Below are 26,112 nucleotides of genomic sequence, written 5' to 3'. Positions count from 1 at the left end.
CTGTCCGCTAGCCGATGGCACTCATAAAATATGGAACTGTCCACTATTCAGGAACATGAGTGTGAATGATCGGTATGCAGCAATGAGAAAGCAACGCTTATGTTACGGATGTCTAGGCAAAGGACATGCAATGAAAGATTATAAAGTCAATATGTGCGGCATCAATGGATGCATCAAGAAACACAATCGATTGCTACACTCAGAAAACCAAATGGACGAGGGCAATCACGCAGTCAACGTAAGCGCGGCAACAATCAACCAGAGTAACGAAGTTACTAGCTTTCTTCAGATAGTTCCTGTCTCAATACAGAGTGGTGGCAACCGGCTGAACACATGTGCTTTCGTCGATAGTGGATCAACGGTTCCATTCATCGATCAAAGGGTGCAAGAAAAGTTACGGGCACAAGGCACCGATGTGACGCTCAACATAGCTGGCATACACGGAACGAAGGATCTGAAGACAGAAAATTTTCCTCTCAAAATAAAGGGACTACATTCAAAGGTGCATTCAATTGAAGCGTTTACACACCCGTGAATATCCTTGGGAAACACAAACTACAATTACAACAAGCTGAAGCAAAGCTTCAATCACTTGAGTGTTCTACTGAACAAAAGCTTCAACTTGATGGAAGTTGGCATCATCCTTGGTCAAGATGCTTATGAGCTACAACGCCCATTGGACAATAAGATAGGAACACGAAGTGAATCTTTCGCCGTTGTAACAGAGCTAGAATGGGTAGTCAATGGACCCATGACGGGCAAAAGAAGACAAAATGTTTGTCATTTCGCCTTCATTGAAGATGTGAAAGTGGCAGAGAATATTCAAACCTGGTGGGACATAGAAACCTATGCTTCCAAAATCAACGTCGTCAGTCAGTCAAAGAAGGAATTGCAGGCACAGAAGATGCTAGAGAGTACAACGAAGTTCACAGGTGAGCGGTACAAAGTGGGAATGCTGTGGAGTGAACCAGAGGCAAACCTACCGAACAACTACAGCTCAGCCCTGAGTCAGCTTTACTCACTGGAGCGAAAATTCAAAAGGGACCCAAACTTGAAGAGTTTGTATCAACAGTCAATAGATACAGATGTAGAAAAAGGATTCGTAAAGATATTGGACGAGTCCGAAGTGAAAGGCACCTTCGTGAAAGAATGTATTTACCACATCATCCAGTGCTAAACCCGAATAAGCCTGGCAAAGTAAGACGTGTTTGCAATGCTGCCTCAAAGTACAAAGAAGTATGCCTAAATGATAAGCTACTAGCAGCACTTGATCTGCTACATGGGTTGATTGGAACAATTTTCAGATTCCGTGAAGGACCAATAGCCCTGACAGCTGACATCGAATCGATGTTTCTACAAGTGCAAGTTCCCGAACAGGATAGAAGTTGCTTGAGGTTCTTTTGGCGCCCAAGGACTAATGAACCTGTTCAGATATACGAATATCAGCGTCATGTATTTGGAGCTAAGAGTTCTCCGACTTGCGCAAACTATGCTCTCAAGTCGGACTTGACAACGAAGAAGAGTATCCAATTGCAGCAAAAGCAATACAAACCAACTTCTATATGGACGATTTCATCAAATCAGTAGAAACCCCGGAAGAAGCAATTGAAGTCTTCAATCAACTACAACCTCTTCTCTCACAACACGAAGAATTGAAGAAGTGGATAAGCAACGACGACGCATTTACCGAAGCAATCCCAGAAGACTTGAAGTCAATCAGCAACACGAAGCAAGTCGAAGTGGAGCCCAGTACGGAGGGATCCTCAGTGCTAGGACTACAAGGGATCGTTACTGATTATAGCCTTCAAATGTGTAGAGGTACCAACAAGAAAGTGGAAACCCTTATAACCCAGAGGAAGAATCTGTCATTTGCTCCGTTCAGTGTTCACATGAGACGACTTCTGAAAAGCATCTGGACCAAGAATGGACAACATTGGGACAACAAAGCAGAGCCTAGTGAAGAAGAAGAATTCCTGAAATGGAAAGAACAACTTCCAATAGTGGCTGGAAGGTACTTCAACAGAGAGTTCACAACCAAAAGAATACTCAGCTGACTTAGCATTTGTTATTGGAAAATGCAGAATGGCACCGATGAGGCATCTTTCATTACCACGATTAGAGTTGCAAGCGGCAGTCATGGCAGTGAGGTTGAAAGAACAGATAGTCAAGGAACATGAAATGAAGATAAATAGTTGCAGTTTTTGGTCAGACTCAACTACGGTATTGCAGTGGATACACAGTTCCCACCGTAAACAACAAGTGTTTGTGGCCAATCGAGTGACTGAGATACTAGATACAACCGATGTTTCACAGTGGAAACATGTGAGCGGTCTCAACAACCCAGCGGACATTGGCATCAGAGCAACCAACATTGAAGAACTCAAGAGAAGTGAGTGGCTCACTGGGCCGGCCTGGTTGAAACGACCAGAAAGTGAATGGCCAGAGCAAGTGAACCTAATCTTTGCATCAGATGAAGAGAATATACCCTCATCAGTATTCATGATACAGGCTGAAGAAAAGAAAGATGTTATTCAGTGGGAACGATTCAGTAACTTCAACAAGACTAGTAAATACAGTGGCATACGTAAGGCGAGCAATTAGCAAATACAAATTAGCAACATTCATAGTCAGCATCGAAGAAAGAGAAAAAGCAAAGGCAACAATCTTCAAGATAGTACAACAAGAACAGTTTGGCGAAGAGATGAAATCTCTCAAAGCTGAAAAGGAAATTCCAAAAGGCAGCAAAATCCTACAATTCACCCCTTTATTCCGTAAGGAATATCTGCCAACTCAGAACAACCGGCAAAAATGGCGATCTACGGCGAACGAAACCCATAAAGAAGGCGATCTCGTTTGGTTGATCGAAGACAGTGATAAGCGTGTGAAGCTCGCCCCAGTACTAACTGGAAAAGATGTATTCGCGATGGAAAACAGGGCCGGCGATGTGGTGGCTGAGCTTACTAACTCAATGACCAAATTGAATAGCGCTCCAAGGTCATTTCAAGCAGTTCAATTTAGAATAGCATGACAAGCGAAATTTATTGCTACATTTTATCGGAGCCATACAGATAGGTTCACTTTGTTCAACATTTATATTTAGCAACTATAATTAGTACACAATCGTCATTCATGAAGTTAAACTATAACTCAAACTCGAACTGCCTCAACCACCAACAAAACAATACTACGACTTAACAGTATTGCAACAGATTCTTTGCGATTGGATTGCGAATCAACCTGTTATTGACACAGAATATTCGACAAAACTTCTACATCGTTAACAAAATTCAAATGACATCAAAATTACACTGAAAAAGTGACGTTATGGAAAAGTGTGCACATTCTGTTGACATTATTATCTATAACCAATCAACAGTTGAAATTGACATGTAAATCCACGTGACTAGCAGCATAAAAGAAGCTCCAAAAACTACCAAAAGTCAGGGAATCTCGTAAATTTGGTTATATTAAACTGACATACAGTGCGTATTGAAGCACACTTTCTTGAGCGGTAAATTACTTGTTATTGTGTCTTGTTTTCGTAGATCATATTAGTGATTGTACAGTTTTAACTTTACTTTGATTTGTGAAAAGAGAATTAACTTTGATATTCTCAAAACTTTTTTTCTGACGAAAGAAGTTCCTAAGTAACAGAAACTTTGTGCAAAGCATAAAGTCAGTTTCTCTTACTGGCTTTAACGAAGCCTACTCTAGTTCAACATTGGTGTTATTGAAATCAATAGAGAGACTTGTTAACATAAAAATTAGAAATTAATGTTCTTGTTCAGTTATAGTTACAGTAATTCAGCCCCTTTCTGTAATCTTTGTAACAGAAAGCTGAAACTTTGTAAAAGTATAGCCAAATTACAAGGCTACAATTTATAGGAACGGAAATTTCTATATTCGGTTTATAAATTGAGTTATTAACAAATCTCAACAAAAATTTGATTGTTTCCATTTGAATTATTTTGTTATTCTGAGAGAAACAAGTTTGTTATACAGCAAAGCTGTGCCATTAGTTATCAAGCGTTTTAGAGCAACAAGTAATGCAACGGTAATCTACAGTATAGTGGATAATACAGTTCACAAAAGTTAACTGCAAAAACACAATATCCGGACAGATTTGAAACCGCTGAAACGGTTTCCTTGACTTTGATAGGAGAGCAGCCGTTACAACTTTCGATACAAAATGTTCCACTGTAGTTGTTGAGTTTGTTTAACCTTATCAATAAAGCCTATTCGCAAAAATCGAATGGTAGAAACCCTATTCGCAAAATCAAGAAACATTTATCACTTGAATTTTCAGACCACTTTTCAGAAAATGTACAAGTGATTTTCTCCACAACGTTGAGTTTATAGCAGTTTTTTTGTGGAAAACAGGGAAAAAACTACAAAAGGAATCTATGGCCAAGAAAAATTTTAGCCAACATGCTAGCATTAATATAGTTGCTGTTATCTAATTCGGTATTGTAACAACTGATTTTCTGTTTAAAGTTTTCAACGAAAAAGTGCAAGTAGGCCTTTTTTAAAAAAACAGTTTAAAAAAACAATTAGGGGGGTAGAGCCATTGGCCTAGCGTGTTTTTTTTATCTTCTAAAAATTTTCAACGCTCTAAGCCAGGACATTCTGTCAACAATATTGTAACAATATGAGATAAGATGTCACTTCCTGTGTTGGTTTATATCTGTTTTGTTTGTTCGAAACAAGTACGTTTAAAAACGATTAGTGTCAACAGCTTTTTATAACATTCAATGTGGTATTAATCCAGGATCTGTGCTGTCTTCTCTTTTCTTTTGGTTCTCCTTTATGGATGTCCCTTCTGGCTGCATCAATTCAAATTTTGTTTCTTCGCAGATGATGCAACAGTTTTTTCACATTGAAATTTTCTGTTGAAATCTACAATTTTTGAGAGAAGGGTTATTTTGAGAGGATAATTGGAGAGTCTTAAACAATGTTTGAAATGCTTTGACAAAAAATGTTCTCAATGAACAAAAACAAACGCAAAATTGTTGCATTGGAAACCGTCAAGAAACCTATCTCTCCACCTTTTGAGTCTCCTCTAAGATGGAAGAATGTTGAACAATATCTTGGCTTAATATTTGACAAAAATTGAATTTCAATAATCACATAAAAAAGATTGATTATTCGTAGTGGCTTATCTAAATCGATCAATTTTAACACAAAAGCAATTGTGGAAGTTTTATCTGGCTAATATTGAACCAAAAATGTTTTGATTGTTCACAGTGCCAAGACAAAAAACTTTATTAGCTTAGAAACGCCTGGTTAGGGATATTGTTTGAAGCAATTTTACTGATAGTGCATCCGCTTTATACAATGAGAATAATTTCAAACTGTCTATGAAATTTACTTTGTAGAGATTTTTAAAGAAAATGTTCAGCAATTAAAGGACTGCATTCAGTTTCGTTTAACACACGGCTTTTTTGAAGACAGATAGTCGTTCTGAGAGTGGTTTCAGGGGTGAAGTCATCAGAAGTTTAAGTTTTATTATGTGGAAAATATTGGGTGAAACGGATTGAAAAGGTTTACAAATGGATCTCAAACCATCTAACATTAAAAATTTGGTAGACAAAGATTCAATTTTTCATAGTTTTGGCAAAACTACATTTTCAAAGTTTTCTGTTTGCATGAATTTTTTTTGCACGGAGATTTCAGAAAGATGGCTATTAGATTTGTCAAAAAGGGCTAAATAGACTTTTAAAAGATTCATATGCTCTAACTGCGGTTTTTATTTATAAACTGATCACACACTTGATTGACAATTATGACTCATCAGCGACTTGAATTATCAAGTGTCGGTTTTTTGTTGAAAAATTTCAAAATTGGCTTTGTGTTGAATAAGTCTCCAATTATCTTTTTTCCACTCAAATACAAAAAGTTGCGTCTCAAAAAGTTCCATAAAACTTTTGATGAAGGAGATGACTGATTATTCGAATTAATTAAGAAAGATTATTATGAATTGACTCTACAACTTCCTCATAATTGTTTGGATATGTTTGGATGTGTAGTTGTTGAAAAATTTTGCGACTCTGCTTCATAATTTTTATCCGTGTTTTCTTACAAATTCTTCTGAAACTAAACAGAAATTGTGAACCCAATCGATGATTCTTTTTCATATAGATGTATTTGATAGAGGTCAGAACTTAGAGCAATGCACGCTTAAATATGCTAAGAACTTTATACCAGAATATAAAGTTTTTTTTTTGATTGCAATATAGAGGCTCATAATTGTCAAGGTCATTCATGTGAGAATTTTCTTCAGGAAAAAATTTGCTTTGATGGAAAAATTGAATTTTTCTTGAGTTGAACTTTTAAATCAAGAAAATGTATTTTTTAGCATACTACTTGTCACAATTACGAGAGCAGTTAAATTTGTACCGTTATTATTGTCTTCACTCAATAGAATAATTTAAAAACTGTTGTATTAAATTTTTTTCTACATTTTGTGCGTTTTCTTTATAACCTTTTTCATTCATACGGGCGCAGGAAGTCAGGGTTTGTTGCCCTTGGAAAATGGGCTGAGCTACCTTTATTGTAATATATCCTCTGTAATTGAGGGCAATATTCATTACATCCCAACTCGGCCTTGGAAAATATTAAATCACTTGAAAAGACCATTTCTGCGCCCCAAACGGCAGACGTGCCCCTTAGGCATAAAGTACAGAGACTTTTTATGACCACCCCGACTAAATTGTTGCCATTTTTACGGCGCATCGTTGTCGTCGCTTATATACCAATTGGGTAAATGAAATAACCGCGGCGCTGCAGCGCCCTGGTACAAACAAAAGCCCACAAGAGGCGGGAAGGCACATGTATTCTATGGAGTATTTTTCAGTTGAATAAAAACCAACCACGCATAAGATAGAAAGCAAAAAAGAAAATGAACTTGCAACAAAATTGACTTTCGCGTTGCACTAGTTGCTAACGCAAATAAGCTAGATAATAGAATGACCGAGTTTAAAAGGAGAACGTCTTTCTTGTTCTTTTCAAATCTGTAAGCCCCCTTATACCTCTTCCCACCCCTCCCCTCCCCGACACCTTAAATGAAATGCTATAGATTGGACAAAGCATCAAACTGCTAATCGAAAGTTCAATTAGCAGAAAGCTTGATTTGGCAGCCGAAAATCAAAAATCAAATTGTGGTACTAGCTTTTCTGTCCAATTCAGTAGTTATTTTAAAACTCCGCCAATATATTTGTTGCTGGTAATAAATATTGCCATTCATTATTCAAGTTATCATCCTCTTAACTTCGGAAAAATTCCTATTTAAAAGAAGAATTCATGAAGTTTTATAGTATAGGGTTTATTTACAATCAAGGGTTGAGGAGGTCCTAATGGAATTAATTGACGGTTCATCGAAAATTCATTAATCAATGGTTTGATCAGAGAATGTTTAAAAAAAAATAAAAATCCCATCAATGATTCATTACAAATTCATAGAAGCTTCCATTAGAAAAGTGGAAAATAAATGACTTTAGCCATAATTTTATGCTTTGTGATCATTTTGAGATTTGAACAAAGAGGGTATTATGCAGCGGGATACTTTTCTGTTTCTTCTTTACAGGTTTCACCTGGGGATACCCAATTGGTAGTGTTTTGTTCAAATCACCGTCTCAATTCAAATGAACGCACCCCATTAGGCTGATTATATTAGCCCAAATCAATACCATACTGAACCTTGCCTTTATTACATGTATAGGAACGAATATGAAAAGGTTTTGCAGTTTTGGGCTACATTTTGAAAAATATCCCATTTTAATAATATATTAACAAGAATGATGTTCTGACTTATAAAAAAAAAGGACAAAAGATGTGATTGATCAGAACTGATTGTTTGTTATTATTGTTGATCATTGATAGTTAGTTGGTAATAGCAATAACATTAACTCCGCGGCGGCGAAAGAACAATTTTTTTAAACTATATTCAACCAGCTCTGCGTATTGTGTGGTCACAATTTGACTGATCTAAAAACTTCATAGGTTTTCACATTTGGTAGATTTTACTTTTAAGGTCATTCAATTATTACGCGGGTGCTTCTACGGCTCAGAAAATTGACTTTATGGGTAAAGTAATCAGTTTAAATTATTATAACCTGCTTGATTAAACAACAGTTCACCATAAAATCGACACTGGCATCAGCCGAAAGTTGTGAAAATTAGCTGAGAAAAAAATGTTGTGATCTTTTTCTGCCTGAATGCGCAAACGCAGACCAATCCGGTAATCAGATGAGACAGTGAAATGTTCAGGCAAGAAGATGGTTATCTGCTGAAAATTGGATAGACTCTTAACATGCTGATCTTAACAGTCCCAATTCCTTAAGAGGATTTTCAGATCTTTTCCTATTGTGCCCCCCCCCCCCCAGTACGTTATGCTCCCCCAATTACAGAGGACGGGTCATTGCATGATAAATCATTATGTAAAAATATGGAAACTGCGTCTGGGAGATGCAAATAATATGCACCCACTAAGCTGGGGGGGCACAAAGGGAAAAGATCTGGGTTTTCTTAATATCACTTGTTATTTTCAAATTTTGACGCGTGAAGTGTACCGTTTTTGAGACCGTGGCCGATTCAAAATCAATTGTCTAACAAGTAAACAAACCTTGCAAAATTTTTTTGTCGATAAAAGACAGTATATGTCACAAAAGTTTGGGTGCTCTCACAGTTTTGTTGTTACGAAATTTGCAGCACTTATATTAGTCCTGTTGGTCCTTACTGACGTAATTTTTACACTATCTACTATTCGTCTGATAGATTTTTTGTCTGACCATTTGAATTTTTGGACTTACTAATGGGCTAAAGTGGCAAAGCGTGATTTTAGACCGCCCTCACTTATTCCTCATCCCTTCTAGCAACCGAAACTCCACTCTCCCACCGCTCCGTTCACCCCACCTCCTTCTACTCCTGAACTCACACGCTCTACCCCTTGAGACCCCATCTCCGCGCACCCCTACCCACTCACGCTCCAGACCCACCTCCAATTGATCCCTTTTTCCCTCTCTCAGTTAAGTTTATGCCCCTCTCACCGAAGCAAACCCCTCGCCAGGCGTTTGAGAGCAATTTTACGAGAAAATTTTGAGCAGCGGTCTAAAGTTGCTATCACTTTTTTTCTGCCTCTATAACCACTTTTTGGGCTCATTTCGGAAGAAGAAGTGACAATGCGCAAAAAATTTTAAGGAATGTTCACAGGTCGATTGAATCCAAATTTAAACCGCAGCTTTTAAGACTCTTTAAAACTAAACCTTTTTTTCTTCAATTAAAAGTTGAAAATTTTCTTTTTGCAAAATGCCGATTAGGAAAAATCATTCGTTGGGATTCAAAAAGCCGAAGTAATAACACCGACCAGAAAACGTAGGGTCATTGACAGTTTGTTCCAAAAAATTTTGGTTGATATTGGTTGGTTTCCACGTAGCAACTGGTCGGAAAACTTAAAAAAGCCACACTGCATGGAATCAAATGTCAGCACGCAACGAATGATCTGTCATCTACGAATGAAAGAAAACATTTAATTAGTTTTTTGATCATCTTTAAAAGCTATATTGGTTTGTTCTTTTCTTAATGTTGAAAATGAAGACAATTTAAATAATATGGTGAAACCAGTTAAAAATTATATACAAATTGTGTATCTGGGAACACGGTTTACAAAAAAGTCATTTTTAATTTTTTGAAAACCTACAAATAATGCGCAGCTCTAACTTCTAAATAATGAACCAAAGTTGACGAATTTTTCTGTTGCGATTTTGGCATCACGCAGTGTTTTCTTACTAGAATCCAAAAATGCAATAGAAAAATTGAACTGACTATTTAGTTTATTTTTCGATCGGATTGAATGATAACCTGACCATAGCCTGACCAATGTTGGCTGCAATGATCAACGTTGGCTGCAATGGTGGTACCACGTGAAAGTTTCAGACGCAAGAAAAAGTGGCTATAGTCACCATAAAACGAGCAATGCTGCTCATGGAAAGATCAATCTGAAATGTGGGGAATAATAAGAAAAAGGGCAGCTGAAAACAGGCTACTGTAGGCCTAATGCTGTTCCGCTGCGATTACGCAGAAACCACAATTAATTATTGTTATTATTATTATTATTATTATTATTATTATTATTATTATTATTATTATTATTATTATTATTATTATTATTATTATTATTATTATTATTATTATTATTATAACCGAACAAACTTTTACAACCCTCCACCCCATAAATTGAATCTCATAATATCATCGTTTTTTTGTTTCGATCTGACGCACACACATGGTTCGTCTTCGGCAAAGTTTTTGGGGCGTAGAGTTTGAATATATTATATATGGCAATAATTTTTGTCTTTTTTCAGAAAAAAGTAAAAAAATTTTAGGTGAAAATTTTAGGATTTTAGGCGAAAAATCTGAATCTGAAATCAAAAGCTGACCTTTTTCAGTTCTATTTCAAAATCTGATATGGTGTAGACTGGATGTGGTTGCCAAAAAATACCTAGTGTGGTCAATTTTTAACTTTTAATGACCGCTCTGAACCTCCAGCTAACGTGCAGTTTTTGAAGAGACATGTGTTCTTGCAACTTTATGGGTTTTTGTGGTCCCCGTGACCAATTAAGGAATTCAGTTTAGAAGGAAAAGAAATCAGGCCTCTCACATTTAGGTACAATGAGTGACGAGACATTGTGTAATGCATACTGCATTTTGTCTACAATTTGTCTACAAGTCAATAAACGCGTATGCAAAACACGCCCAATTACTATACTCCACCTCTCTGAAGGGTACGACCCTTCGAGGCTAGTCGTAATTGAACGGAGGCTAGACAAAAAACCCTTTGTATGTTTTGAGGGCGTTATGCCAATCGGCGTTTCAAATTTATTATCCCCGCCTTACCAGGGTATGAGAGATTTATTTAATGCGGTTGCCTGAATTATATTTGCTGAGAAGGAGTTAGCTCTGTTTATGCGGCATTTTTTCAAAAGAGAGGCCGTCCTTGAGAAGTTAATCAATTTAATAAAAAGCTGAATTTTGGGAGAGGCTTTTTTGTTGAAATTGTTTGGTCCCCCCCCCCCCCCCCCCAAAGAAAAAAATATGTTGAACAAAAAAATTGAACAAAAAATGCTCGTCTCCTTATGTCTAGGTTAAAATACCTTTGACAAGGTCTTTTCAGGAAAAAGGCAAAAGACAAAAATGGAAAGTAGCAGATAGCAAAAAACCGCAATTTTCCTATTTTGGTCTCCATGAAATATCCAACGTGATCTAGTTTGTCAAAATAATATTTTGTCCGAAAATTTGTATAAATTCGACTAATTTGTTAAGAGATGAGATGAAAGTTTCCTTATTTTCATCCAAATTCCTGCAAATGGGAAAATGATGCCTCAAATGGATATAATAGCCCGGGAACAGTGCTTTCAACGGTTTCTTTTCGCTTTTTGACACATTTGTCGAATTTTCTTGTTTGAGCAGAACTTGCAACACGTTTAATATCCAAGTCAATAAATTAAAAATGACGAATTGGATATCATTTGATTTGATTATGATTTAATTCTTGATTTTATGTTGAATCGCTACCCGAGAGTCACAAACTTTCATCACAAACTTTGAATCATAAAATTTCATCCCGACTGTAATCGAATTTCATATAAGAACTAAATTAGAAATCGAAAAATACTTTCTATAGATATTTGTATTAATTGATGAGAATTAACGTTTCTGGTAAGTTTTCCAGTAATGTTGGTCTAATTACTCGAGTAAACTGGGAATGGTTAGTTGGCTAGATCTTGTGAGAATATGTCAGAACCTTATGAGGTGATGCTTTTTCTTACAATCGTTTCTGGCATAAACTGACGAGAAAAGCTTTTGTCTCACAAGGTTCTTACAAGATAAGGATTCGTCTTACAAAATTTAAATAAACATTTGTCTTACAAGACTCTTACAGGATTAACATTCTTCTTCTAATAGTTTTGCGAGGCATGATCCAATTTAGAGATGATGACGAAAACAGTGTCACATATGACTAAAACAATGTAATTTTTTTTCAACAGTGCAAAACTTGAAAACCAAAAATTTATAACTTTTGTGTTACAAATGCAATAATACCCAGTAAAAATCAAAAAGTAAGCATATAAAAGTTTTATTATGTTTGCTCAGGTTGACTATCACCAAAAAATACATTATAAAAATTAAAACCTATCAATTCAGAATTTTCTTCAAAACAGCACAATCAAAATATAATGAAGAAAACTAAAGTGATTTAATTCATGTTTTTGGAAGCTGCATTTTTCTGACATTGTATCAAAAGTAAAATTGTTATACTGGAATTTAAATTTCAACAAAAAGAACGCGCAAAAAATTACTCAAAGACACTCCAGTTCTCCAGTTTTTGATGCAACAAATGAAGAATAATTCATATAACGGAGCCAATAGGAGTGAAACTCGACCAGAACAAAATTAGGAGAATCTTCCATAGCCATTCATCTTTGAAGATCTTACAAAACAACCATCTTTTGTCAGAGAATTGGGAAATTTTGTAAGATAATCATCTCTTGCAATAATATTGTTGGAGTTTACAAGATAACCATATCCCGTCTCGACCCAAGTAATTAATCGTTTTGTCCAGACAAAAGGAAATTTTATCTATGTTTTTAATGATTTTAATATTTTATTAAGCATTAGTACTTGTTGTCATCAAAATTTAACGGGGTTGAATTCAATTGCGGCATCACAAATAGACATAAAAATGATGCCGAAACAAACTGGAAATAAAACTGCGCAAAATATCTCGGCAATAGAAAAATACTCGTTTTTGAAAATGCGTCTAAAATTTTGCTTCATTTCAAGCTACTAAAACTGAACTTGATTCCTATTTTTGTTTCTGAATCTGTGTTTTATCCTGTTTTAATTTAATGAAATTGAGAAAAGTTTTTAAATGAAAATCAATTATCTATAACTATAGCTTAGATAATTTTCAATGAGCAAAAAAGAGGTATTGAAAGCCATTCATTTGCCAAAAAAGCAAAAAATTTCTGTCGAAAATGTAAAATAATTGTAATAAAATTTTCACATCTCGAATATAACAAAAATTAAGCGTACGAGATTTTGAGTATGGTAGATATAAAATATTCATTTTGATTGAGCAGAATTTTGCTTGGGTCTTTTTGTGTCTCTCTCTTCTACGCTTAATGACGAACAGCCAAATTTGAAATTTTAATTTCCCTTATATTTTCACAAATGATATTAAATGATCTCAACGTTGTAGATTAACATGTAAATGTCTAGTCTTTGATTGTATTCGTGAACTTTACATGTTTGGACTTAAAAAAATTCAAGAAGGATCGCACATTTAATTATTTACCTCCTTTGTTTTTTTAATGTGAAGCTTGCACAAACAAAATAGGAGAAATCTGAGACGTTTGACTTAAGGAAAAAAGAAAATGTCAAATAACAGGTCATGTTTTAATATCTTTTTTCAATTTTTCTCATTTTATTCATCTTGCAATATCAGGAGCAAAGACATTGAAATTGACAAGATGAGTTTTTACTAACGATTTTTGCTTAAAAACAACGGAAAATTTGCCGAGAAATTGTCAAATACTGCATAAAAACTCGAGAGTCTTTCGGCATCTAATTTTTGACAAACAAAGTTTTTTCAATTCTCCTGCGTCACACATGAACTCAGTTGTTTATTTATTTGCTTCTTCGATCGGAAACTTGCATTCCATATTCTAAAGACGGGAAAAATCTACCATTGTTTTTTTGACAAACTGTTTTTTTAATTAATTTGTCATGCTGGTTATTGTCCAATAAAGGCTGCGTCCTAAGGGAATCGAGTATAAGAAGGTGGTTTGTTAATCTTGATCTCTTAATTCGAAAAAGTCACCATCTTTTCATTGACCGTTGAAATACGTCAGTTTTTATGAATTTATGTGAAATGATTTGTTTGCTGAAAAATTATCCAAATGTTCCCTACAACATCACTTGACCTTTTCGGTTCATATTGTCTTTCTATGGAGAGTTGGGAAAAGCATGGCTAGTGATTACAACCGCTGGTATTTTTGTCATTAATGAATGTCAGAGCTAATTTCCTTGAAAAAAAATAGAAAAAAAAACAATTGAAGTTTTCTTCTTAGTTTTGCTTCCGGCAAAAATGGCTCATTTTTGGCTTCAATTTGTACTGAAACTGTGGAGTGTACAAAATAGATCAGAGCAGAAAGAGGAAAAGAAAAATGAGATTTATACTGAAAGTTTTGTTTCTTCAGCCAAGCATCTCAAATTCTCTTTCTGTACAGATCTGTTTTTCTCTACAGTCCGCATTTTTAGAATGAGACAAACTTACTTATGTTTCCATTTGTTTCAACACTTTTGAGCATCAACAAAAAAAAATAGCGACGAAAATGAGTTTTGTGTCAAAAACACAATTATCAAAACTGGAATGTTATTCCCCTCTGATAGCTAAGGTTTCAATGCATCGAAATGCATCGATGGGAAAATAACATACGATCAATACGTCTTCAATCTGAGATGTGAAAACTTTTGGATAAGTTGTTAAATGTTTCAAACGCTCTGGTCAGAAAACATTTTCAATCCCTGAAATCTTTAAACTTGAAAGATAGACCCTTGAAAGATGGAATTTACGTTTTTCCCTATGCTTCCATATCTTAAGGGTCGATTTTTTTCTTACCCTGAAAATACTGATGGACAATTACATCACAGCATTCTTAAAACCCCACATATGAAGGGACATAATCACTATATTGTTGGCGATGCCTCTCATTAATTCTTTTACGATCGCTTGGATAGCTTTTTTAAATTTGGATTGCTTGCGGTCCTTTAATTAACTTTCGTTTATGAAGACAACTGATGGTTCCAAATATTGAATTCTTGAATGTTTAACTGTATAGTTAGAAACACTTGACCACCAAGATAAAGTTTTTAGGCATATTTTTGCACATCATCAATTGTTGTTTTTCTTCTGCTCAGGAAACAAGTGTTAATTGTCGACATCTCATAACATTGAAAAGATGACTTTATTGCAAAACTGCAAAATTGACTAATGGGTGTAATTTTCATCAGAATATGTGAAACGTTTCTGACTGTTGAAATCTGTGGTCATAGGTAAAATCGTATCAACAAGACAAAAACACTTTCGGCAAACCTTCAAATTTGTTTTAGTGGGTCTATCAAAGCTCTTGTAACAACGCAACTGCGATATTAGCCAACTCCATATACTGCTAAAGAATTGGAGCATAGAGGACTCGAACCTGTTATCTCCAGAATCGCGTCCAGGCATGCTACCGTTGCGTCAAAGCTCTGCGAAGCAGCAACTTTGTTAGCTTTATATACCACAAGCTGGGTTATTACAATCTCCTGAAATTTCCATCAGTTGAAAAACTTGTCAATGTTCATACTTTGAGTACATCATTCGTGATCTTAAAAGGTTATAAATGAGAAGGGTCGGAACATTATGCGCAAACGCACATAACTGAGACTTGTTGTCTAATATCTGGTTAGTTCACTGACTTGAAATAATTGCCGCAGTCTTTAAAAAAAAAATGAAAACAAAATGAACTAAAAATTGTGATTGTCTAAAAAAATTAAATGCACAGTTTGGGTCCAATCTTATGTTTTGCCAACTGAGCAATTTGGCATAACTTCAATCCTTCTTCAATTTTGGTATATCTTAAGTAATAAATTTTTCAATCTCAATTTTTTTAATGACTTCAATTTCCGCAAATGTCACAAAGACTGACAACAAAAGTTATCAATCTGTCAGTAAATTATAATAAAATGTTAAAAACCGCAACCCCCTTGTCGACGTGATTTTTCGTGAAGTTTAATTTTTTGATTTAAAATACAGCTTTGGATTGCGTTATATGAATAAAGTATATATGTACTTAACCAAAAATCAAATATTTTCTTCCCTCAATTTGACTGCTTAGATTCGGTTCTACTTTTTTTGCCCCGATTCATTTAACCCACATATCTTAACACCTTTTTATTTCATCTCTCCATCATTTCTCTCCGCAAATTAGCAGCCATAATTGCAAGCATGTTCTCTTATAATTAGTTGATAATTTAATCCCAAGTTCGGTTGTGATAGTTTCATATCAAGCACCCCAACGGTGGACATTCTGATTTAACGGAGCAGTTTTTCACCGTTAAATCGAAATGTCCACTTTGAATTCCACCTTTAAATCGAAATGTCCACTGTTAATTTCACTTTTAGTTTTTGATTCTCCACAGTTACTCCACCGTTTCCACACTTAAAAAGCGGTGAAGTAACGGTGAAAAAATCTAATTTGTCCACTATTTTCTCCGATTTTTAACGGTGGACGCTTCGACCCGGGACGGGCAGCTGAGGCATGGTCAAATGATTATTACACAAATGTCAATGACAGAAAAATGATAGATGCGTGAAATAATTGCGGTGAAATGACAGGGGGTTGAAAAATTGGGGTGAGAAAACGTGACACCCTTAAATTCATGATCGACATGAAATCTTCAGTTCTAATATTCTGAAGCTTTATCCATGAAGTAGTTCTATGAAAAACTAAAAGCATTAGAAAAACAGGCTAAGTGCAAATGTGAGCCTTGTTGACCTTTACTTTAACCTTGCCGAAGGTGGTCACTTGAAGCGCCCCAGAAAAGTTAGACTTTGTAGTAATGTGAAAGGGTTTAGGGTTGCAAATTTAATCAAATTTATTGCTAGCTGAATTGCCCTTTTCTATCAAAATAATGAATTTGAGAGAGGCGATTGGAATGAGTGAATTCGCATTTCGCCCGCTAGTCTAGGGAAAAGGTAACAAATTTCAAAATGATGGTCATTCTTGTTTTGCTGGCGCTCATCACGTGTTTTTTAATCGTACAAGTTAGCGCTGTTTCGTCAAAAATGAGCCAAAAGGAAATAATATGTTTAGACTGCATTTCTACAGTTTCTTTTCTCTTTATTTTTTACAGCAGATTTGTTTTACAATTATTTCTGAATTAAACATTACTATTTCAAGAATTGTACGAAAAAAACATAAATAATGAATAACATAATTTGTAGTTTTTTATAACGCCGCCCAATGCAAAAGACTACAAAAAATTGAAGTATTAAATGTCAATTGCAGGAATTGAATCAGTGCTAACTTAGAAACAGATGTCCACTTTTGATCAGAATTTGAATAAAAATTGAATACAGTAAACTTTAACGCTAAAATTTACAATTTAACAATGGAAATGGTGATAACTTTCCGATTAATTCTTCAATAACAAAAAATAAAATTTGATTATTTGCGAAAGCGCAGCCACTCTTTAGATAGATGGATAACAAAGAGAACGAGCAGAGTAAGAAATGAAGATGAACAATTGACATCCCGAACGTTTCACCAGCGAAGTCAATGTCATTACACAGAAGACCATTGTAACTCAAATGCTAGATCCGTACCGAATTATAGAATGATTCATATCAATTTTTGAATTGTAAAACTTGGCTTTTATACCATCAGACGTGGATTTTAAACCATCCATCTTGCCGCTTTTGATCTGTTACCGCGGGATCTATTATACTCTAAAAAACCAATTGTAAAGCCAGAAATCTAAGCAAAATATATTTCATATAAGACATCCCGGACCTTGGTCGCAGAGGGTTTCAGCGCTGTACCATTGATTTTCAATTTTAACCATTAATGAACCAGACAAATAGAAGTATAAAATCTTTTGTCAGTCTGCCCATAGTCGTTTAAGAAACATCCAAGTCTGTCCTTCTTCTTTGCAGCCTCATTTACATTATTGGTCAACACATCACAGAATGTGTCACATCAGACTGTACATACAAAGAACTGACAAACTGTACATAGCAAATTTTGAAAATTTCGAATAACTCGAGCTCATTCATGATTGTTTTAAAATGGCGATACCCTCACAAGCTATTCTAGCTCTAACTATACCATAAATTGGTGCATTCACATCTTTCAGGTGGAAATGGTGGATGCCGGCGGAGGTTGGTGGAGGTCGGTGGCGGAGGTCGGTGGAGGTCGGAGGAGTTTGGTGGAGGTCAGCGGAGGTCGACGGAGGTCGGTGGAGTCAGAATAGTTGTGGTGTTGTAATAGAAGTATATAAGTAGTACAAGCTTCGGGCTTTCGCCCGTGGGGCGTCAATCCCAGATTTAATCAATCTATTTCACTTTATTTGTTTCAAGTGTCTGAATAGTAGCTTTAATGGTCTTCATATGTTGTGTATTTCAGATTTGATTGAAACTTGTCTTATTGATTTTCTGCCTGTTGAACTTTTGACTGTTTGATTGAATTCTTCTTGTTTGTGTTGTGATCATGGAAAATATACACGTGATTTTCGAATTTCAGTCGTCGATCATTGTGTGCGAGGACACAGAATTATTTCTTGATGTTATTCATCCGGATACTACGATATGCCATGGCATAGTCACGTTGAGAAAGGTTGTGCAACTTGATGACGAAAGGGGCGAGGTGATTGTTAACATGCAAGAAAGACGAGCGCCGAGTCAGACTGTGGTGCTGGCTGAGCTCTAGGAGGGAAGGTACGAGTGCGCGTACTGTGATTAAGTGTCACGTGCGCAATACCTCGTTGCGCGCCATGTATCACGGATTCATTAGCAGAACATTCAACCGACAATTGCGTGTATTCAAACGACCTACGATCAACATTCCTACCATCAAACTGTACATCTAACTGCACAAACTATACCAAACTCAAACTGTTCCAAATTCAAATTCTACCAATTTTTCCTCTACCAAATTCTTGTTTCCAATTCATTGTTAATTCAAAAAGTATTGTTTTGCTTCATGAGCATGCTTTTTGAGGCATTAATTGGAGGCATTAAATAGCGGAGTATAAGTAGCGCGGAGTATAAAAGGCATTTGTAGCGTGCTTGCTGAGCAAACAAAAGCGATAAAAGCACGGGTAATTATGCTGTAATTGATGCTGCTAAGAAGCAAATATGGCTGGAACTGAGGTTGTTCAGTGACCAGACATGATGTAATAATAAATGCCCAGATGAAACACAGTCGTAAGTACTTAATTGGAAGATCAAAATCAGAAAGTGCAAATTCATGCTCGCGTGAGTCATTTCGTATATCTCTGAAGAACGCTCTGTAATTTTCAAAAAGCGACATGATCATAATGATTTTCATTAAGTTTTGCAGAATGAATTTATTCTGATTCAGGAATGAGTTTGGCTTAGCGATAAATACGGGATGCATTTGCAATTTCCCAGTACTGATTAACACCTCTAGTTCAGACGTGATGGGATTTTTCAAAATTTGGTAGAACTATTTAACAGAACATGAATAATTTTGTTTTCAGAATTTTATCCTCTTGCAGATCAGAAGTCCTAAATTGCAGGGGGGGAAAATTCTGAAAACCAGTTTATTCAAAGTATTTTTTCTTCCCAAAAATGTTCTGAGGCTAGTAATGTTCGTAGTAATGGTAGTATTGTTAGGAAAAAATCATTTTTGAGGTAAAGTTTAATTAGCAGTTCAATATGTACTAAGAAAAAGAATTGTTTGATTCCAGTCTGTTGTCCCATACGGAAACCATCTCTGATCAGAACGTTCCAGACAGAAATGAAATTTGATCAGTCTCAACCGCTCTTAATTTTTTGCTCTTCAAGTTCGTAGGATTCTATCTCTGATTAGACACAAGTGCGCTCAAAAAATTCCTGCGCCCGAATTTAGCCCGAAATACTCACTACTGATCAAAATCAACTATGCTTTCTAGTCAAACTCATATGCGCTCCAGAATTCTACTCAGACCCGTTTGTGGCAAAAATTGTCTCTTCTCAGACTATCCTGAACTCAATATAGTTCTGACCAGACCCAAATTTTTAAAAAAACGAGCAAATTCATTTTAATATAATGATGATCAAAAATGTATTGTCAGCAACTGCTTTACTCTGAATTCATATCGCGCCCTTTAAATGTTAAATTTCAAAATTGAAAGATAAATTCGTGAACATCAATCCTGTCAAATTCAACACTTTTCCCTAAAATTTTCTCGCAAATATTAGAAAATAGGGTTAAGATGATTGTGTTTTAGCAAATTTAGTGTTTTTTGACGTCTGTGTTTTAGCAAAACTCGCACTGTGGCAGCATCCACTTCACCATCAAATATGAATTCCAGAGTCAGACCCTGGTGGTCCAGATCATAGAGGCCAAAGACCTACTCGCCAAAGACTGGACGTAAGTCACTTTTACACACAATCACTATATCACCCTAATCAGCGCTGTAATCTTATTTCAATATTTTAATTAAATAATTTCATTTTAGCCGAATTTCAACAAGATTGAACTTTAACAAGTAATCAAAATTACCTATGTGAGCAAAATTACACGTAAGCAAAATTACCTATGTGATAACAATAATTTCACCTTCTGGTTGTTTTTTACAGTTGCCATATCAAAGACGTTGCATCCAGTTAATCAAAAATCATTCATTATGAGTTTAATAGTTTGGCAAATGAATTCTCAAACGCAAAATTTTTCTATAAACAAATCAGAGTAAAGATATAAGGAAACTTTTTTCTCAAATCAGGTTTTAGACTGTGTAGGATTTGAGTAATTTCGAATGTGACTGTCTTATCTGCACTTACCGGATTATGCATATCCTGGCAATGACTTTGAAAGCCAGTTAACAAATTCTTAGATAATAATTTTTTTCTCGTAACGTCATAAAAGATAAGGTTCAAAATTATCAATTCATACGTGATAAGAACAATTCTGTCTGATAGCATCTTTCGAGATGTTAATTATGCCCTGCAAACAAATTTTGCATAGCAATATCCTATAAAGTCTCATAATCACTTCTTTAGCAATTTTCTAGCCAGAATTTATAAAATTATGTGGAAAAGTATTACACGAACTTGTCGCCGCTCAATTCGACTTCTTATAATACCATCATCGATTCTCACAATTTCACACACAATAGGACTTAATTTCTGTCTAAAAGTTGATCAATGCATTCCAATTAAAATTTTAAATAATCAGTAACAGCAACGGTAATTATTGTTCCGACCCCACTTGTGGGGGGGAGGAACTATATACTCAAATGGTTTTTTTTTGTTCCGTGAATTTTGGCCGACCGATATATTCATCGTAGAGAAATGTGCGTGGTATCATTAAAAAGCTTGTCCAGCGTAGAATTCGAAATTAAAAAGAATTTTATGAATTTCGTTTTTTTTCGAGGAGTTATCGAGGTTTAAAGTTTCATGTGAACACTGGATATTTGGTTCACTTTTGTTCACTTTTACCGTAATTTTCGTTCGAATTAACGTTTTTTCTACGAAAAATTTAATTCAAAACTAGATTTCACGCCAAAAAGTAACTTAATTTTAGGTTTTTAATAGACGAAAGGAGATAATAAAGACTATCTCTAGTCTTAGAGGGAAGTTTAATATATAAAAAAATTTCGAATTAGATTTGGGAGCTCTTTTTTTTAGAAAATTTTGCATTTTTTTTTGTTTTTTCAAGTCACCTAGAGACTACTAGACACTTTTAATATTGAAGTTCAATTAATCACAAACCTCTTTTACAATCAAATGAAGCCCAATGAACAAAAAATTTGTTTCGAAGTAATCGCTCATGTTTTTTTTTTTTGGATTCGTATGTCAAGTTTCGTAATTTCAAATGAAATTTTGATGTATTTTTATTTTTTGAGGTTTTACTTAAGTTTTATAATCCGATGGCATAAACTTGTTGACTAAAGGTGCAAAAGATTTGCTAATGAGCATTAAGTGAACCTATCTAGTGCTGTGAGTGGACAGCTAATGGCTGTTAAGACTTTGAAAATAAATTTTCGAAATTTTTTTAAAATTAGTAAATCATAAACTTGTTTTTGTGAACTGTAAGTTCGTCTCAGTAAAAACAGGATTGAACTCCTTCATACCACTGCAACATAAATTAATCTCATTGGCGGCTTTATCAATTAACTATTGGTTATACGTCTTCAATGCCACAAGATTTCAAACTTTTTTAAAAATTTTTTGGACATTTCGTTTTATTGGTTCATTTTGAAATCATATCACGTCATCCTAATATTGTTGGCTACATCTTCCTTTAGTGAAGACGTCCAAAGGATAATAGATTAAACTTTCTGAGAAAAAAATATGGTTTAAATGGCTTCAACACTTTCTTCTCCCATTTTTCTAAAGAAATTTTGGTTTTTGCCTGTATTTGTTGTTTTTTTTTCATAGTCATAAGACATATTGTGATGTCTTATTGATTACCTAGGCATGATAAACATCCTTGTGTTCACATCGTTGCATGGCTGAGCGTATTCATTGAATTCCTATTGAAGCTTTTGAGTTTAATGTCTGTTAAGTCTTTAAAAATATTTTTACAATTCAAAGAATTTGAATTGTATTGGGGCGCTGTCTTTTTTTTTAAGATCTGTTCACACATTTTCATGATTTTTGAAGTCAAATTGGAGTAGTGATTTTGGTCACGCCGAAACAGGAAGTGGAGCGAAAAAGCGAGTGGTTTTGCGGCGTGAAATTTTTTCGCTCTAAATTTAAAGTAGAGTGAGAGAACGGTGTTTGAACAAAAATTCGCTTTCTCGCTAGTGGTTTTTTGTTCACATGCGGCAATTTCACTTTGATTTTTACAATTTTTTCGATTTTTTTGGATCGGATTTTTTTCGAAATGTTTTTCCCAATCCATTCATAGTCCGTTCTTGGTCTAGTTTTCTGTTTAGTCAATGAAAATTCTTTGAATTGTGTGTCAGGACTTGTCCTGCTATGTTTTTTGAATTTTTTTTTGAACATAAATCAATCTTAAGCTTATTTTTGTGAATTGTAAGTCAATCTCGGTAATGACAGAACCGCTTTTTTCTACATCAACAACATTTTATCTTGTTAGCGGTTTTGTCTTCTAACTATTGGTTTTTCTGACTTCGGTGCACGAGTTTTCATAATTTTTATAATTTTTTGGATTTTTTTAAGTAATTTTGGTTCCTTTTGAAATCGTATTACATTATCCTAATACTGATAGCTCTCATTGGCTTAGTGAAGACGTTCAATGGATCGTTGAAAAAGTTTTCAGAGTAAAAAGCTTATGGTTTAAATAGCTTCGACACTTTCTTCTCTCAATTTTCTACCGAACTTTTGGATTTTGCCTGTTTTTGTTGTTGTTTTCATAGTCAATGACTTGTTGTAATGTCTTATTGATAAATTTTGAATTAAAAACATCCTAGTCGTCACATCATCCAGGCATAATTTAGCGTAATCAATGCCTTCCGTTGAAAGCTGTAGAATTTTATGACTTTGATACTATGGGTTTTCTCAAAAAGTTTCGTGGTTTTGATGTATTTTTCTTTGCGATACGACTTATTGTGATGAGTTATTGATGTCACACGAATGAAACCTTTGATTGCTACTTCATCGAGGCAGAATTTAGTGTGTTTAATAACTCCGTTGAAAATAATTGAATTTAATGTCTTTGATACTAGGGCTTTTCTCAAAAACTTCTTGGTTTTAATATCTTTGTTTATTTTTGTTGTTTTTCAAGTCATTTTGTAACAATAGAAACAGTAACCTTGCTGTTAAAAAATTAATTTAAAATAGAAGCGTTTATACTGAAAAGTTCATTCTCTAATGGCTTTGAAACTTTTCTCGCTTAATTTTTGTGAGTTTGCTGTATTTGCTTTTTTATTTTTAGGTAGCCGTAAAATTCTGCTCGGTCTCATAAACCTCTAATGTTGCCTGTAATGTTGCCCAAAAACCTGCAATGAGTGATGTTACCCGAAGCAGTCAGTTTAAAGCCAATAGTTTTAATAATTTTGATATTATACATCTTCAAAATTTTTCAAACTTTTCAGTTTTTTTGTTCTTTTCGTCAACTTACTCTCGTCATTGAGAAGTTCACACCAATTCCTTGAATTTCAAAAAACAACTTTTCTACTAATATTGTGTCGTAACTGATGTTTTGTTTGGTGGACATTATGCGTTTTCATAAAAAACATTGTGAGTGGTATATTTGTGTTTCTTTTTTCTCTTCTTTTAGCTTATTCAGGTAATAACAGATTCCAATGATTTTCAAATGTGGCCCAAATGAACGAACTTTTTTTCTCTTTCAGTATAATTTTAGCTGAATGAGTATAAATGTAAACTGAAATAAAAATAAATAAAATTCAGATAATAGCTAATGATTTTAATGGCTTCAACAATTTATGTTATTGTTCGTAATTTTTTGAGATTTTCTGCGTCTTTGTGTAAATTGTTCGTTTTTTTGAGATTTTCTGCGTTTTTAGTTTATTCCTATGGTTTAGTCTCAGCAAAGACAGGTCCCATTAGTTTCATATTGACTTTTTAGTAAATTTATCAAGAATTATTTTGTTAAAAAGCTAAAGATTTTTTTAGACTTTTGAAATTATTTGGTTTAAGAAATGTTGATTGATCTTTGACTTTAACCTCATTTTTCTTCTCTATGTCAACTTTTTACCTAATCTCATTATGAAAAACATACATCTGCTTTATAGTTAGCAAAAACTAAATTTGTGGAGTTAAGGTTTTATCTGATTGCATTTTGACGTTGTTACTATGTGCTTTTTAAATTATATATTTGGTTTCTGCCGTGAAAATTTTGTTTTTGCATATTTTTTTTGTTTGCTGTTTTTTTCTCGTAGTCTTTTTATCGGTAGATCTCGAGAGCGCTGTAATGGGAAATGGCATTATGTAATTCAATTTGTAGTTAGGTTTTGTAGCATTTTTTTAAAACTCAAACATCTATTTTTGTTATCTCTTCATTTGGTTGACAATTAAGTCAAAAATGTAGATGAGCTCGGGTCGGAACATCATGTGCGTACGCACATTAACGAGCCGCCTTGTTTATGTTTCAAATTTTTATAGGTTTTACAGACAAACAACATACACAAAAACGCGATCTGAGTTAATTTTAACACTGCCAAAACAATGCATGCAAATGGATATATGTAAATAAATACTATAGACATCTTATAGTTGTTTTTTTTTAAAAACTACCCCTTACTTAGCGCTTTTCCTTTAATCAAAATAAATCGAAAATCAATTGTTAATATTTTGTTTCTTTGGTTTTAAATTGGAATAGTTTTTGTGCGGTGTCCTTTTCAGGAAATGGTTTATATATTTTTACAACTCGAAGAGCAGTATTGGGGAAGACCTTTTTTTAATCACTTTTATTGGAATGATTTTTGTAGAGTTGAGAGAGAAGAGAGTGACTAAGGTTCATATGTTTGATTCTGATATTGTACTATTTTTAACGTTGTTTTGATAGCGTTTTGAAGGTGTCTGGTAATTAATATGAATTGGTACTAGTATGCTGTTTTTTCAGCTAATTTTCAGAATTTTAGGCCATTTTTAGCGATTTTTCTGTTTTTGTTTTGTTCTACTGCTTTTTTGGGATTTGACTAGACGACTATTACTCACGGAGTTTTTATATACTAATTGATTGATTACAGTGTCGTTGGTATCAAACGTAATTTTATTGAGAAAAAATGAACAAAAACTGAGTTATGATTTTTTTTTATTTTTTTTCAATTTTTCATTTTTTTTCTAATCATAGATAAGTGTCTGAGCCGGTATTATGGGTTGCCGGTTGTTTTGCAAGAATTTAAAAACTCTGTTTACTCCAAAAATATACTCGGCACTATGTGCTCTGGTAATATCAAAAAATTCAAAACCTTTTCTTGACTTGTTTTGATTAGAGCTTTGAGTTGATTTGGGATAGATAATTGAGTAAATTTTATGCAGATTTTGGCCAATTTTTTGTTTTGTTTTCTTATTTTTGCTATTTTTTTTAATTTTCTGCTTTTTGCTACTATTCACAAATGCTAGTTTTTCGCCTATTGTTCAGTCTTTTCTTCAGAACTTTTCTTGAGATATTGCTTGAAATCACTTGAAATGTGAAACAAGTTTCTCACTTTTTTCTTTTTTTCGTTTTTCTTTTTTATTGTAAAAATCATCAGCTGTTCGATTATTGTCCGGTCGACAAGAAGTAGCATTGAAATTTAATAAATTAAATTAATAAACTAATATTAAATTAATAATATTTATAATTATTATTTTTAATATTAATAGTAATTAATAATAGCTAATATTAAATTAATATTAAACTAAAAAAATTAAAT

General features: G+C 34.3%; 2 protein-coding genes across 2 annotated transcripts in view; one reads left to right on the top strand and one right to left on the bottom strand.

Annotated features, from left to right (window-relative positions):
* The window catches only part of LOC142336460 (uncharacterized), a 537,002-nt gene that overhangs the window by 108,082 nt on the left and 402,808 nt on the right, over positions 1-26,112 (bottom strand). The gene's annotated exons all lie outside the window — the stretch shown is intronic.
* Positions 1-26,112, top strand: part of LOC142336739 (synaptotagmin-7-like) — a gene marked incomplete at its 5' end in the record, with an annotated part of 92,713 nt that overhangs the window by 27,878 nt on the left and 38,723 nt on the right. The window contains one exon of the mRNA XM_075385648.1: positions 20,086-20,195. Coding sequence (XP_075241763.1) covers positions 20,086-20,195 — 110 coding nt within the window. The remainder of the gene's footprint in view (positions 1-20,085; positions 20,196-26,112) is intronic.

The sequence above is a fragment of the Convolutriloba macropyga genome, chromosome 3 (assembly GCF_964194025.1).
Source record: "Convolutriloba macropyga chromosome 3, txConMacr16.3, whole genome shotgun sequence".
In the NCBI taxonomy this organism is placed as follows: Eukaryota; Metazoa; Xenacoelomorpha; order Acoela; family Convolutidae; genus Convolutriloba; species Convolutriloba macropyga.
This window is presented reverse-complemented; position numbering and strand designations above follow the sequence as displayed.